The following is a 14,896-nucleotide window of genomic DNA, read 5'->3' on the forward strand; positions in this document are numbered from 1 at the left end:
GCGCTGCCACTCAAGCCCTTTGAGGCTTTGGTAGGCCTGATTTATGTTGTCTGGCAATTGACGTGAATAAAAGTTCTATCTATCTATCTATCTATCTATCTATCTATCTATCTATCTATTTCAGTGTTTTGTTTTATCACAGAACTCTTCCACTTGTTTCCGCAATTCGACTAGGAAAGCGTCCATACAATGCTTGTATGTTTAATCGACGAAATCCATTATAGAGGCATCGCCACGTCCAAACGCTTATTCCACAGCACTCTCGGGCTGCGTTACATAATATTTTACTTGCACAGAGAAAAAACTCGTCTTTTATAAGCAGTCTTTCTTCCTAGCTCTTCGCCGCCGCTCGCCACGCGGCCTCAGTTCATTTCGATTACCAGAACTTTTCACCGCAATCGTTAAATTTCCGCGACTCTCCAACACCGCGTGCTTTCTGGCAACAAATTACAGGATTCTTTCGGCGCTTTGCCGCTTTGCTGATGCATCCGACGGTGGGTCGAGCCAGTATAGGCCACGGGCTTTATTGCGGCTCCGAAGAAAAGCATTTTCAAACTCAGTGTTCGAACGAGAGCTGCTCGTTTTATGAGGCTGAAAGCGAAATATACCAATTAAAATAAATAATGATTAAAATAAGTAAAAATAAACAATGATTACTTTGTTAATTACCCCGTACAGTCGGCGAGTCGGCGAAAACTCGGCTTCGCTCTCCTGCATGGACAAGTCCTACTTCAGTACGTCGCTTAGGCTGCACAACACTGAATGGTTTTAGTAGCGCATTTTCGTACAGCCACTGCGTGTAGAATTGCTCAGCCCGTTGGAGAGTCCATTTTTAGCGACCGCTCAGCGCATAGCATCGCCTGGCGGGTAATTAAAGCGCTCCTTGAGATAACGTTATCGGACTGGGACGCTTCGTAAAACTTTCAACCCCCCAATAAATGCAGCCCGAATACAAGCTCCCGCGCGGCCCATTCATGAGTAGCGCTTGCTTCCCATCTGCCAGTGGTCCTCGCGTTTCCATATCACATGTTAAATCACACGAGTCGCGACAGCCACTTCCACAAGCGTGGTCTGAACCCAATGCCATTTAGAGGCGCGGGTCTGGGTGATAGCATTCGTTCTGAACATAGGTAACGTAGACAAGTTAACTGCATTGAGCCAAGTGCAGCTTCGCAGAGCTCAGAAGTTCAAGGCTAGAAGACTACTAAGATGACGTGGGAAAGCACTACGGGAACGGATAAAAACTGTTCGCTTCTCTCACTAGGCTGTGTGACGGCGCTGCGATCGGCACGTGAAGCTTCATGACAAGTTGCGTCTACGGAAACCCGTCGCCATCGATGCGGTGCGGTCTTCAAAAATCTTCAACAGTCGTTAAGGGCATACTGCTGAAAGACGAAGTATTCGTCTGAGCTTAGAGTGAGGAAGGTGAAAGTGATGGCGATGGACCGGCAGTCAGTGAGCACCACGAATGCCGAGCCAGGTCAGGACCTTAAGCTATCATGTTTTGATGCGATAGCATTAAAGGCCCCGTTGCGCAGAAAGTCCGGCGTCGGTGTTGTTGGCGTCCGTGTTGTGAGTGAGAGATCACGAGCATGACTCTGGCAGGTGGTGCCCAGAAAGCAACCTATAGGAGACAGGTGGGCCACCTATAGGTCACGTGACCTTGCAACGTCATCACAATCTGGCCACCGGATAGTGAGCAAACTGCCCGCCGTGGCAGGTGGCAGTTAATTTATTGATTGGCCGTTCGGGAAGAGCAGCCTGGGTAGCACAAGGCCCACCGCTGGGAACACCTGCCATCGGAGGGCATTGTCTTATCGCTTAACATCGGCACCACTGTGCCAGGAGGGGTGTAAGAACTTCCAGGGACCTATGAATGTAATGGAGAGAATTACCTTCTGCATATATGGGAATTAACCCGTTACGCCATCGCGCCACATCCTTAAGGCGGAGCTTAAATGTCCCCTGCAATGTTTACTGCGGACATTGCTGCAGTATGACCGATAATTTTACTTTCGCACGCGCGTGTGTGGTGGCGTACCTGTGTTCGTGTCGCTTCAATTCTCACCAACAAAACTTCACAGGGCTCCAATACTGGCCTGGTTTTACAGCCGCGGTTATATAGTGATCATTTCTGGTGTTTACGGCGCCACCGTGACAGCAATAAAATATACTTTAAAAGAGTTAGATGTTGGGCTTGTTGGATTTGGGACGAATTATACCTATTGTTAGCGCAACCAGGACAGGAAAACACAGAAAGAAAGACAAACACGACGCTCGTGTTTGTCTTTCTTTCTGTGTGTTCCTGTCCTGGTTGCGCTAAAGATATGTATAATTTGTGACAGCAATACCATGCCTGTTAAACGCAAAGCTCAGTGATGTCACTAACCTGCATCACGTGATCAATTTCAGACGAATAGGATGGAGCGTCAGCCTGCTCACCCGCTGACAAATGAAACGACGTCATCCTGATCACATGACGGCTGTTCTCTTGTTTGTTTTTTTTTTCAAACATGTCGGTCTATAGAGGAGGAAAGTTTCCTGCAGAGGAGGGCAAACGGGTCGACGATTTTTTTTTCTTTTTTTTCATTATCTTCGTTTCTGATAAAACTTTTCCGACGAACGGATTTACTCCTGGGAATTCCTCACGTATGCGTTCCATCATCCTGTGTCCGCTCTCCGCTTTATAATTCTGCCGTCAGGGAATCATGACATGTTATCCAGATTTCGCTTGCATATTTATTCGCTCATTAAGTTCGCGAGCAACAACAACCGTAACGGTGAAGAGACGGCACCCAGTGAGCCAGCGCCAAAGTCTTCCGGCCGCCGGTAACGAGGCAGTGGGCATAGAAGGAATCGCTGTGGGGTTTCACCAAATGAGCGAGGGATTTGGGCGGCTCAGAGGACGCACGAGCCGGCGGCTGCAGCCCAGACTGCTCTTCCTGATCCGCGAGATTGCTCTGCGTCCAGACCGCGGGGACGAAGACGAGCTGCGCCTCGAGGATTATTTTCTTGCGTCGCGCTATCCTAGGAGTCCTCCGTTCAAGTTGTGGGTAGAAGGAAATCTGCTCCAAGTGAGGCAGGCAAAAAAAAAGGAATGAAATATGATGATCTCCTTCGTCTCCAAGGCAATCGGCCTAAAGCGCGCGAAATGCTTCACGCGCCGCGCAATGTCCCAAACGTCGGCGTTCGTTTACGGCCGTGAACAATCGTAAATGCCGTCATTGCGATGAAGGGCTGTACCGTGACCACTTTTCGCTTGAGACCTCTATCAGTGTTAAGTACCGGCTCCTGTAGCACGTTTCAACAGTCCTCTGTTTGCCCCCGGAGTGCGTGTTATATGTGTTCGTTCCTTTCAGCATTGTGATAGCGCTCACCAATACCTTCAAGAATATATTTTCAACTAGCCCCAGTAGTAGCTCTTTTGACCAAATGCCTCTCGCGCACGTCAGGGCCGGTGTAACACACAGGGAGTCCTAATTCGATAACATTAAAGTTGTCGTCGTGCCAAAACCTCGCCGCTGTCCGGGTTCATGAAATTCACTGAGTAATCGATAGAGGTCACGTGACCTTGTGACGTCGTTAGAAACTGCCCTGAAGGGCCAGTCGAGAGAGGTCACATGGCGTTGTGACGTCATCACAACCTGCCCACCGGGTTGGGAGCAACCTAGTTTTAGACAGCAACCTGGATAGAAAATCGAAATGAAAAATCTGAAAAAAATAAATATTGCCACGTATCATTGTAGTGTTTGTTCGTTCACGCTCAAGGCTGCAGGAAAGGGCTGTTATCACTTTTGTTCGTGACGCGAGAAGCGACCGGTCTAACCTCGATTGTTCACAGCCATGAACAGCTGCATCTACGTGTTTCCAGATTACTCTAGATGATCTCGACCTGTTCACAGCCATGAACAGCTGCATCTACGTGTTTCCAGATTACTCTAGATGATCTCGACCTGTTATCTGGAAGTTTCCTTGCCGGCTTTAAATTGAACGATGCCGCGAGCAGCGGGCATTCGTAGTTCGACGACTGACGAGCACGTTTGTTGCTTACGCCACCGCCGAGGGATTCAGTTCTTTTTTGGGCGCAAGTCAGCCCAAATAAAAAGCTTCGTTTCCAAGACTGGTTGGTGTCTCCCTGACCGCTGGACTGCCGTCACTACAACGTGACAATATGATACATTCAAATGTCGGCACCGTCGTCGGTACAGTCGCAGCGTAGCCAGCGCCGAAAATCGGCCCAATGTTGGAAATGTATCAGCAAATGCTGCGCCTACAAAGGAGCAGAGAGAAACTACCCATTTCCAATGGGTACTGCAGGCCGGCTACTGCAGGCCGATTTAAATTAGAGAAATCGGCCGCACAGGACAGTAATTCGAAGTTTTTGACAATGCTCGGAGCGTGTAGATCGAGTTCCGGCGTTAAAAAAACGAGTTCAGATCCCTCTTCATTGCACATTTAAGATCGTGCACGTGAAGCGTTAGAAACAAATTAACTTGTGAATGTGTATTTGAATAGAAAGTCAGTTGTATTCTCCGGTTCGTAGTCTAGCAGTTGTTCATTTATGCTTTGTACTGCTTCAAATAGTCTCAACAGGATGGATAAGCGGGCGAGTTGGTGATACAAAATGCAAAAAAACAGCGCGAACAAACGGGGACGAGACGAAGAATGCACAGGAACAAGCGCTGACTCTCAACTAAAGTTTAATCACAGGAAACACGCTTAAAAAGGAAACAGAAAACAAAAAAAAAACAAAATCAGAACGCATGTGTTACTATGTGATGTCCAGATATGCAACCTATGCACAGTCACGCAGGAGCAGGGATGGTTTGCTGACACACAATCTTGCTTTCTTTGCCATGTTGTACGCCTCGATACGCCCTATGTGCATCGCCTTTCTCATGGTCTTAAAAATGTGGCCCATAGGTATAAAGTTGATGTAGTTTTTTCGGCCCCGAATAAGCTCAGTAAAGTTTGTTCAGCAGTAGAAAATAAGTCCCGCAACCCCAAGAAATCTGTAGCGTCCTGTGGTGTTAAGCACGCTAAAAGTTTTGTGCCGTGCTCCAAAGGGGTAGTTTATAAAATCCCCCTGTCCTGTGGTCAGATATACATTGGGCAAACAGGACGTTGTATCAACACACGACTCGGTGAACATCTCAATTCATTAGAATCTAATCGCTCCACTAATCTAGTTGATCATTGCCGAGAGTGTCAATCCTGTTTTCCGTCCTTGCATTTTACTGACATTTTGTACAAACACCCCGACCAGTTGACCAGGGAAATTATCGAGGCGTACAACATGGCAAAGAAAGCAAGATTGTGTGTCAGCAAACCATCCCTGCTCCTGCGTGACTGTGAGGTTGCATATCTGGACATCACATAGTAACACATGCGTTCTGATTTTGGTTTTTTTTTTGTTTTCTGTTTCCTTTTTAAGCGTGTTTCCTGTGATTAAACTTTAGTTGAGAGTCAGCGCTTGTTCCTGTGCATTCTTCGTCTCGTCCCCGTTTGTTCGCGCTGTTTTTTTGCATCAAATAGTCTCTCTCGTGTAAAATTTTTGAAAACAAGACGGACTCGTGCCAGTTATGAGGACGCAAACAGGGCTATGACAGTGACGAAAGGGATAACTAAGATAATAATTAGTCAACGGCATCGAATCAAAACAGGACAAAAACAAACACAGGTGTATCGTCTGCGGGTCTCTTTCCGAGCATAGCGTATTTTTTACATCTTAGCTGGTGTCACCGCAGTAATAAAGCTGTTTTTCATGCAAAGCGTGGCGCTTTCTCTGGAGAGCTGTGTCAAATTACAAGAACAATAAATGCGATCGCATGGCAAGTTTTCTTTGCAAGACAGATGACTTCCTCACACCGGCCTCTTGTCTGTATCGCGAAGATCATCTGTTATCCGAGGTGCCGCATGTCTAGATTCATGAGCATTACTCATGCTGTTATGCAGCCTTCTTTGCGAAGGTCTCGGGAAAACCTTAACGCCAAGCCGGAATGAAACGAAAACAGCGCCCGTAAACGAAACAATTTTCTTTTTCTGTGTGCCTTCAGCTGCAGTATAAAACTAGCCTGATTCATGTTTCTGAGTAAAGGGTCTAGCGAAGCAAATATTCATGACCCGGTGGCAAGGGAGTATGTTGCCGGAAAGTATAAAGGTGTGGAATAAGCGCATTCGCGTTTCATTCCAGCCTGAGTATCGGGGACAAAAGTTTGCAGGACGCGAGTTCTTGGGAAAAACGTTTACCGTAGCTTCACCTCGCTACCCAGTCGATTGATATTGTTACCAGAGGAACAAGCATTTAGGCATTTAATGCCTTCATACAATATCAGGCGACTGGGTAGTGAGGTCGAGCTATAGTAAACGTTTTTCCTAGTGCACGGAGGATGAATGAGCAATGTCTTAAGGAAATCCGCTCTGCGCAAAACTTGGAGCACTTTGCAATTTCAGGAAGGTTCGAAAGTTTTTGCGCTGGACATAAACGCTGACGTAGGGAGAGTATCTTGCTTGCGTTCGTATCAGTCCTGATTACTGTTTAGTAATAAACGCGCCCTGTGCGAGCAAAGAGAGACTTGCGCGACGGGGGACACGAAAGAACGGCATACGACAAAACAGCGCACAAAAAACTACACAAGGAAGAAACGGCGCAGCGACAAAACAGCACAGTGACAAAACAGCACAGGGAAAAAACAGCACTCGTCAAAACAGCACGCCGGACAAAACGGCGCAGCGACGGAACAGTACAGTAGCGCACGGTGCAGCGCTGCAGACGCAGCTGTGGTGGCCAAGTGCTCCAAGGAATCGGTGCTGTTTTGTTGTTGTGCTGTTTTTTGCGCGCCGTTTTGACTAGGTGTGTGCGAATATTCGAAATTTTCGAATATAATTCGAATATTATATTTTTACTATTCGTATTCGATTCGAAATCCAAGTATTCGTGTTGTTTCGAATATTCGACCCGACGCGAATATTCGTACCCAGCCGAATATTCTATTGCGAGCACCGGCGTTCATTTCGGTCCGCAAGTCCTATCGACAGAGACATAACAATAAGGGGGCGCCCAGAGCCAAGTGAGAGGGCATTTTTGTGGCTGGAGAAGCCGCTTCAGCTAGAAGGGAACTAACTACTTCTGCCTGACCATGTGGAGCAGCCGGTTTTCCTTCACGACAACCTTTTATGTTCATCCCAGCAACGCGCTTTTTTGCTTATGGCAAGCTAGCCTTAACCAATTCTGAGTACTAGCCATCTTCTCTGATATTTCCGCTCCTCTAAGATTAACGTTCGAGACTTTGATGCTTTTTGTGCAGCCACACACATCTTTTGGGTTCATTTCATCACTCATAGTTGAACAGTGATGTTCTTGGGCGCTCAGATAAATGTTTTGTAGTGGTTATATGCGTCTGTCCTTGATTATTCGATATTGAATTCGATATTAGGAACCAATTATTTGTATTCGATTCGTATTCGAAAAATTTGATATTCGCACACCCCTAGTTTTGACGCATTCTGTTTTATCGTGCGCTCTTCTTTCATGGCGCCGCGCGACTGCATCGCGCTGTTTGAAAATTCCGTCTTTAACCTCGTGACACATAGTGTAACAGAAAAAAAGATGAAATACTTCAGCTTGTCCGTATTCCAACAACGTACACGTCGTGTAGGTCGTTTTCTTCTGTTGTACAGTAATGTCTTTCACTCACTCACTTGCGTTTGGCCTCGGTCGGGTTCGAATCCAGGTACTCCGACTCAGTAGCCGAGCGCCCTAACCACTGAGCCACCGCGGCGGGTCAGTAAATGCACATAATTCCGTTTATGGCAGTCATGCTAAGAATAAATAATGCACATAATTCCGTTCGTGGCAGTCATGCTAAGAATGCATTTCACAAGGCAGCATAATATTCACGAACATTATGCAGCCATTTCAAGACGAATTCGTTATCGCTGTCTATTTCGTAAGTCGCCCTTTCTCTGGACTATGTTTTTATTCTTTCCCGCTGTGTTATGGCCGAGTACATCGGCAAGAGCTGCCATAGTCTGAGATGTCCACTTCGCTCAGTGTTCAGGCAGTTTCCGACGTTGTTGGCTAAGAGCAACTTGCGCAAAGTCGACTCCTTCGATCACATTACCTAACATTGGCAGCAGTCGTGAGAACCACTCGAAATTCAGCAAGAAACGATTGCCACAGTGTACTGTACTTCCGCCGTGCCTCTGCCATCTAAGATCTGACAACCAAAGTGCGCGCATTTCCATCTTAGCCAGTACTGCCACCGCCGTCGAGAGCATCCCCCGCGGAATGGGCGCTTGCGAATAGTAAAGCAGGCGCAAACAACGACGCCTAGGCAGTTCTGGAAGCGAAGCGGTCCCCGCGGTCGCCTGCCATAATCAAAAATAAAGGCGGCCATAAGGGGAGCTCGGAATGGCCCGTCGCTCAGGCTTTATAGCCGCTGTTTTCCATGTGTTTTTTTTTTTTTTTGTATTTGAACTGAGACAGGGACAATCGCTCGTACGTTTCTTGGCGCGTTACGAAAGGGGTAAAAAGAAAACGCCTCAGCAATGCCTATGCTGTGCCTATTACGAAAGAGTAGAGAACAGAGAAGTGGATTCACAGTGACTTACATCACGGCAAGGAGATCACAGTGGCACTTTCGAGTGATAAAGCTCACGGTATACTCACGCAGGAAGTGATGATATTGTTTTATCGTCTTGTATATTTGAGCTATTCAAGGAAGTAGGCGTGAATGCGGAGAAAACAGCGTAGGACACAGACGCGACTACTATCAACTGAAAGTTTATTTCACGGAGAAAACAAAAAATTCTCAAAACTCGCTGTCAAGTCGAAATCTCTCTTTTCGTGTAGAAAAGCACAATATATACCCCCTATTTGCTAATCCAGACGGAACCTTTTCTTTCCCTAGCGCTTTATTGAGCAAAAATTATTTTAATTTCCTGGTAAGCAAAACGGATGGGTATCTCACGCATGGCCATTCTATGCCGAATTCATCCAGTAAGCCTCCCACAGTCCCCTAATCGGCTTGTCTTGGGAATTGAGCTAAAGTGCCTAACCAAAATCGTGGTGCTACAACTGAGAGACACCACATACGGCAATTCGCGCTGTTCAAAATATGTATTTTCAACATCACAAAATACAAATAAAATTTCGAAAATGGCAGGCAAAAAGTATTTTCTGTAGGCTTGATCGGTCCTGCATATCCTGCTATACAGTTGGCAGAGCAGCGGTGACAATCACCTCATCAAGAACACAAAAATAGATGAAAGTAAGCCAAAAAGAAAGCCTAGAAAAATAAGCATAGTGGCGCTAACATAGGGAGGGTTACTGCTGTTTCGTGCCCCCGCTTTATCAGTAATTTTGTCCGCCCCTTTTATCCATTCTGAGGCAGAATAAGCCGCTGACATCGCTGTTTGTTCAGGCTGTTATGGAAATAAATCTCCCAGACGTGTTCCCTCTTGTCCGTGACGAGCAAATTTTATACAGAAATCGAGAAATGTTTGTTGGTCTTCTTTTTTTGTCGTGACACGAATAGAATCTCAGCCGGTTATCGTGTGTAGTTACGGCTGTAGTGGCATGTGCTGCTTACGACAGAGCTGCTCACGACAGAGCTGCTCACGACAGAGCAGACGTCGAGGAAGAGAGTAGAGGACGAGTCAGGCCTTTCCTTCTCGAAACCTCCTCTTTCCCTCAAAAAGTGGGCTGGAGTCGACTTCTGTCGCATTCATGTAAGCGCGGCTATTGAGAAAGATAAACGCGCTAGAAGTTCCATCTTCCAGTCGAAGCGTTGCAACGCAAACTATTGAAACTATTGTATGCTTGTCACTTAGTCCTTAACGAGCCCAAGCGAGCGATTAAGTTCGCTTACCCACTAAATGACTGCGCGAGGGACACGGACATAATTGCTGACCACGGAGCGACATTAATAAGGCGACACTGCAGCTGTAGGAAAGGCACTTGCTCTTGGCGGGTTAGGCCCTGCCCCACTGGTGACAGCTTGCGCTGACAACGGAGCCAGGCGACAGCGACCATTAAGGGAGGGTTACTGCTGTTTCGGGTCTATCTGGGTTAGACACAGCCGCCGGACGACGCCGGGAGGAGTGCTTGGGCGCCCTCCGTTGTCTCTAGTTTTCTCCGACCGGGGAAGCTTACGCGGTCCCAGAAGCCTCGTCAGCAACGGCAGCAGCTAGTCAGTGCGGCGGCAAAGCAGAGCAGCTCTGGCCGCGCGCTGTGGCATCGTCACAAAGGAAATGTTTCTTTTTCAGAGAGTTTGGTGAAGTTAAATTTGGTGGAAAGGAAATATTCAAGAAGATTCCAGGAATTTAAAAAGCTAGAATTGTCTCATATTTTTCCCGATCGACAGAGTTTTCAAGCTGCTGCAGGAAAAAAATGGTCCGAAGGAGGGAATTTTATTTCTAATTGAGTGAGTGAATGAATGAAAAACTTTACTTGCTCTCGAGAGTATTCGACGTCTAGTCCAATGGATGGTTCCCTCAGTCCAGGGCTCTAGCGCCACGGCTACAGCTCATTCCAGGTGGACCAACCGGACTTGGTTGTCCATATCTCAGCTAGACAGCGTGGCCTCCAGCTGCTCCGGTGTGGGATTCTTTATGCGCGGGTCTGCTGTGATTTTCTGACAGCGCCATGTTGTATGGTATAGTGTTGATCTGTCTCTGCACCAAGGACATGTTCGGTTACGGCATGCGACATCACTGGCGCCATTATACTATTAATGATCATCATAATGGCGACGATGTTGCTGATGATGATGTGGCCAAACAGCGGGCACTGGCTTGGATTGGATTAGATTCTGAAATCCCGACATTCGTAACGGGTGCGCATCGATGTAATGAATAGGATTTGTGAATGCCAGTTTACCAATATCTCTCAAGAGAAAAGTATACAACAGCTGTATCTTACCGGTGCTCACCTATGGGGCAGAAACGTGGAGGCTATCAAAGAGGGCTCAGCTTAAGTTAAGGACAACGCAGCGAGCTACGGAGAGAAGAGAAAAATGATAGGTGTAACGTTAGGAGATCGGAAGCGGGCGGAGTGGGGACGGCAGAAAGTTATGTGGGCGGATGAGATTAAGAAATTTGCGGGAATACGGTGGCCTCAACTGGCAAAGGACAGGTTTAAATGGAGAGACATGGGAGAGACCTTTGCCCTGCAGTAGGCGTAGTCAGGCTGATGATGATGATGATGGCGGCGCATCACGGCAGCGCCCCGTCGTCAGGACGCCTTTCTTTTCTCTTTTCGAAAATTCGGCTATGAGAGTGCAGGGCTCTAGATTAATTTACACCAACTGGGGTACTTTAACGTGCACTGATATCGCACAGCACACGGCCGTTTTTCTATTTCGCCTCCATCGAAATACGACGGCAGCGGCTGGTATCGAACCCGCGACCTTGTGTTCATCAGCCGAATGTCAAAGCCACCGAGCCACCGTGGTGGGTTTGTGTCATTTACGAAATCGGCAGCCTCGCTGGTAGGATATCCCCCGAACATGAATACCTCGGTCAAATGTTGTGTAGAAACTATTTTCTTTTTTTATATTTTTCTCCTTCTAGCTCAGCCTGATTTGCCTGAAGACAGAAGACGAGAAGAAAGAATGATGCGGACGGGCGCAGAGGGGTAAAATTATTCGCTCACTATGTCCTGAATACTGCGTACAGCCCCGATCGAATCGGCTGCCGGACAAAGTAAAGCGAGGTAAGGTTCATAAGGCTTGCGTCGGATCCGCCGCCCTGGAAAGTGCAGGGCGAAGAACACAAATGACATCTAGCTCACTGTGTGGTGTTCCTTTAGCCATGCTACAGAAGCCGGCCGATGCTTTTTTTTAGACTTTAAAATCCCTTTGAATGCAAGACTGGTTTGGTTTGGTTTGGTTTGGTTTGGTTTGTGGGGTTTAACGTCCCAAAGCGACTCAGGCTATGAGAGACGCCGTAGTGGAGGGCTCCGGAAATTTCGACCACCTGGGGTTCTTTAACGTGCACTGACATCGCACAGTACACGGGCCTCTAGAATTTCTCCTCCAAAGAAATTCAACCGCCGCGGCCGGGATCGAACCCGCGTCTTTCGGGTCAGCAGCCGAGCACCATAACCACTGAGCCACCGCGGCGGCGCAAGACTGGAAAGCATGAACTAAATGACATTGCTCTGTCGGTATCGTTGGTCCTTGACGAGAGAAAAAAAAAAGATCAAAACGCCGAGGCAGCCTGCGAGTATCGAGTGTTAGCAATATCGAACGAATATTGCGTCATTAGCCATCTTCGCTATATGCGGTACAAATTTTTCGTTAGATCCGGATATCTACTTTTTTGTTGCCAAGTATACAGCGCAAGAAGACAAATCGTTTGACGCCACTTCAAACTGAACATCAAACTGTCCCTCTGAACACTAACATAGTAACGAAATCTTTCGCTTCATAATCGAAACCTAAAATGTATTCTCCCGTTCCTAACGCCCACGCATGAGTCGGACAGCCTTCCACGTCATCAGGAGTTGAAAACGTCACGCCGTTCACGCACCCTTTGAATTAACGTTCAAAAGAAGGCCTTCAGAGATAATTTCCCATCCAGCAGTGCACGTGCAACTCGAATTATTCAACAAAGCCTGTGTTCGTTTCAAACATGCCGGACACTTCCTTGGGGTATTTGCTTTAGTTTCATGCCACCGATGGCGTGTACATAACTCACAGAGTCCTTTCTCAGAAGTTCTGGGAGCCTGCCTAATCGTTCGTTTCCACGAATGCATATTAAGGCGAAAGCAATGGCTCATCATTCCGTCCGTCCTTCCGTCACGCTATAGCTCTCAGTCATTCTGATGACGTCCTCATTGGCGTGATACGCCGTAACCAGAAATCACTGAATTCATTCTGGCATAGTATGTTGTAATCATTAATTGGTATTCGGCCATTAATTAGTACGAGTAATTAGTAATCAATTTGTAATTGATAATTAGGTATTAGTTTATTTATTACAATACCCTCAGGGCCCGCAGGGCGTTATAGAGGGGGTGGGTGAAAAAAAGAAAAAAAATACATAGTAAAAAGTACAGGCAAAAGGCAAAAAATCATGACGCAGACGCTTGTTCGATGATATGCTTGGTGATAAGTGCCTTGAAAGATGACGCGTCTTCAATGCAGGCGATATGGGGTGGAAGGTGGTTCCACTCAGTGCTAGTCTTTGGTAAGAAAGAATTAAAAAGCACATTTGTTTTACAAGTTGGGATGGAAACTTTATGCGGATGGTCAACACGTGATGACACGTATGATGGTATAGAAGAAAAAAATTCCTGTTTTAGTGTCTCATTATGAAAGAAAATGCTGTGGAAAAGACGGAGGCGTGAAATATTTCTGCGAACTGCGGGGTTAGTCAGACCAAGATGAGTTTTCATTAAAGAAACACTAGTCGTGCGAGAATAGTTGGAAAGGATGAAGCGAGCTGACCGATTCTGAACAGATTCTATAGCATCGATTAAAGTAGTTGACAATGTGTACTAATTAATTATTAGTAATTAGTCGTTAACTGACATTTAGCAATATTTATGTATTAGCAATACGTCATTAATTAGTAATGAGTAATTCATTGGTCATCAGTAATTAGTAATTAATTAGTAACTATTCCTTAATTGGTGATTGGATAACCACATGGTTGGTGGCGCTCGCGTCGCTCCTTACTGCGCATGCGCTTGGCGCCTTGGGGGCGCCACCGTCGTGTGGCGCTGACATTTCAGCCGAAAGAGTCAGACGTCTCCTTTCATTCCTAAACAGCATTCAATCAGCAAGAGAGGCAGCCAAAGTGGCGGAAAGGCTTTCGCCTCGCGCACTTAACATCGTCAAAGTGCCCTCTCAGTTTTTTCAAGCAGGCATTGTCTCCAGCTTTGCGTTGTAGCCGCCGACTCTACAGCATTTCCTTCGCAGGTCATGATCATCGCTGCCACACAGACTGGACTTGGTTTCACTGATCGACTGAAGTGTCTCTCAAGTGCAGAGCCGTGTCGCCCATTCTGAACCGATACACTGGCTGACGAGGGGTGCGTACTTCGGTCGCTTGCTTTCGCGGCATAATGACCATTGGGAGAACGCTGTCCCCCTGCAGAAACTGCACAAGACAAAATTTCGCTGAGTATATTTACAATGCCCACGTTCTCGTTTACTTGCAGTTTTCTTTTTGTTTTGTTTATATTTCTTGTTTTGTTCACCTGTTCTTCATACGCTGGCCTCTGCATTGCTTTCTGATATAAATACAAAAATTAGTGGGTAAATGAAGCATTGTAAGCCATATATAGCATTTATATGGTACTTGTTCTTGGCGCGGCTGGGCTATAATAAATTTAACAGAGTTCTGGCACCGCTCCGGCTGAGTGGTTATGGCTCTCAGCTGCTGACCCGAAAGACGCGGGTTCGATCATGGCCACGACGGTCGAATTTCGATTGAGGCAAAATTCTAGCGGCCCATGTGCTGTGCGATGTCAGTGCACGTTAAAAAACCCCAGGTGGCTGAAATTTCCGGAGCCCTTCACTACGGCGTCCCTCATAGCCTGAGTCGCTTTGGGACTTAAAACCTCATTAAGCAAACCTTTAACAGAGTTCTTTTTTATCTTACATCTTCAGATCACTGACAGAATCAGAGCGGATAAATCAAGAGGCGAGGACAAGCAAGAAGCGAAAGACACTCGGCAGCCATAATGAGGACAACATAAAGGTATGATCCTTAAAGCTTTAACCTTTGTCACGCAAACCCACTAGTTCCAGCACTTGTAAGCAGCTAACTTGTTTTAGTTTTTGGAAGACGCGGACGTTTTCAATGAGTTACAACGTTTTTAAACTGGTTAACGACTTCTTACCAAAAGTTTGCGGAGATTGGATGGCTGCAGCTGGCAAAGGAC

General features: G+C 46.7%; 1 protein-coding gene across 1 annotated transcript in view; it reads left to right on the forward strand.

The window, feature by feature from the left end:
* Positions 1 to 2,876: 2,876 nt before the first annotated feature.
* The window catches only part of Top1 (DNA topoisomerase 1), a 31,079-nt gene continuing 19,059 nt past the window's right edge, over positions 2,877 to 14,896 (forward strand). The window contains exon 1 of the mRNA XM_089541893.1: positions 2,877 to 3,049. Within this exon, the coding sequence (XP_089398019.1) occupies positions 2,877 to 3,049 (173 nt within the window). The remainder of the gene's footprint in view (positions 3,050 to 14,896) is intronic.

Source organism: Amblyomma mixtum, chromosome 4, assembly GCF_055824585.1.
Source record: "Amblyomma mixtum isolate Tamu chromosome 4, ASM5582458v1, whole genome shotgun sequence".
Lineage (NCBI taxonomy): Eukaryota > Metazoa > Arthropoda > Arachnida > Ixodida > Ixodidae > Amblyomma > Amblyomma mixtum.